Source organism: Macadamia integrifolia, chromosome 6 (assembly GCF_013358625.1).
Source record: "Macadamia integrifolia cultivar HAES 741 chromosome 6, SCU_Mint_v3, whole genome shotgun sequence".
Lineage (NCBI taxonomy): Eukaryota > Viridiplantae > Streptophyta > Magnoliopsida > Proteales > Proteaceae > Macadamia > Macadamia integrifolia.
In genome coordinates this window covers 21,359,230-21,360,605 of record NC_056562.1, presented here as the reverse complement: position 1 = coordinate 21,360,605, position 1,376 = coordinate 21,359,230, and the positions used below count along the sequence as shown (strand labels likewise).

General features: G+C 35.5%; 1 protein-coding gene across 1 annotated transcript in view; it reads left to right on the top strand.

Moving 5' to 3' along the window:
- The window catches only part of LOC122082122 (peroxidase 60-like), a 2,521-nt gene continuing 1,145 nt past the window's right edge, over window positions 1-1,376 (top strand). The window contains exons 1-3 of the mRNA XM_042649607.1: window positions 1-15; window positions 800-940; window positions 1,031-1,210. Of these exons, the coding sequence (XP_042505541.1) occupies window positions 1-15; window positions 800-940; window positions 1,031-1,210 (336 nt within the window). The remainder of the gene's footprint in view (window positions 16-799; window positions 941-1,030; window positions 1,211-1,376) is intronic.

The window sequence follows — 1,376 nt, the reverse complement described above, 5'->3', positions numbered from 1 at the left end:
ATGTTTATTGGGCAGGTACGTTGCCTAACATGATTATCAAAAAGATTGAGTCTCTTATGAGTGCTTTTCTGTTGGAAGGCACTAACAACAGGAAGTTTTCTATCTTAGATATATAATTAAAAAAGTTTCCGTTATAATTTTTCTTTTTTTTTTTCAATTATTACCTTTTCCATGGAATGTTCTCAACATTAAACAGTAAGGCAATGTTTTATCAATGTAATCATGAATTATTATTAAGGATTAGGACCACAATACATGAGAGAGTAACCATGTGACATGAAATGTCGTGGGAATGCTGAAAATTTTTAATGGATAAAGTTTTCCTGAACTGCACAGTGAATTCACAATGTGGATCTAACGAAAGAGACCATGTCCCGTTACCCCCTCGAACAGCTTGGATGTTCCACAGTGAAAAAAATAGATGCCGGGAAACTCGGTCAAAAGAAAAAAAACGTATCTAGAATTTTCTTTTTTAGGGTAGCTAAGACAAAACCTCATGTCAAACAAACATTAATAATTCATGCTTACAAGGTTGCAACTTGCACGTCTAGGCTGTACTTCTGTGTAACATAAAGAACTGATCATCCAATACCCTTCTAAGCAAGTTGGAAAGTCACAATCGAGCTTCCACTCCTAATTAGCTCTATAAATACCAGAGGGAGATCTCCCTCATTCTATATCTTTTTTTAGTACTAACTAATCAATTCCAAAGAAGATGAAGGCCTTGGCAACAGTTGCATTTGGGCTTAGTCTTGTAGTTTTGGTGAACTACACTTGTTTGTGTTTTGCTGATCTGCAGATAGGTTACTACAATGGTAAATGTCCCAATCGTACAGATGTGGAAGAGATTGTCAAAAATTCTGTATCTGCTCAATTTGGGGGGGACGCAACTATTGTCCCTGCACTCCTACGCTTACAATTCCATGATTGTTTCGTCCGGGTAAGCTTTTTTTTTGCTAAAGATCAGTAAAAGAATATATTAAAAATATATGAATGTACAAGATTAATGTCATTTATGTGTCATGAATAGGGATGTGATGCATCAATTCTACTAGATGGAAATAATACGGAGAAGACCGCGTCTCCAAACCTAACAGTGAGAGGTTACGATGTCATTGATAAAGCAAAATCTGATGTAGAGGAAAAATGCCCTGGGGTTGTGTCTTGTGCTGATATCATTATCATGGCTGCTAGAGAAGCTGTTGTCTTGGTAAGCAGTTTATTTTTTTTTCTTCCTTACTATATTTGCACTTTGATTATTTTGTTTTCTTCCATAGGCCAAATTCTTCCCCTCGTTGGATGGTGAGAGTAACTAGGAGTAGACTCAAGTGACTGATTATTTTGGAATTTTTTTTTCTTTTTTTCTTTTTTTTTTT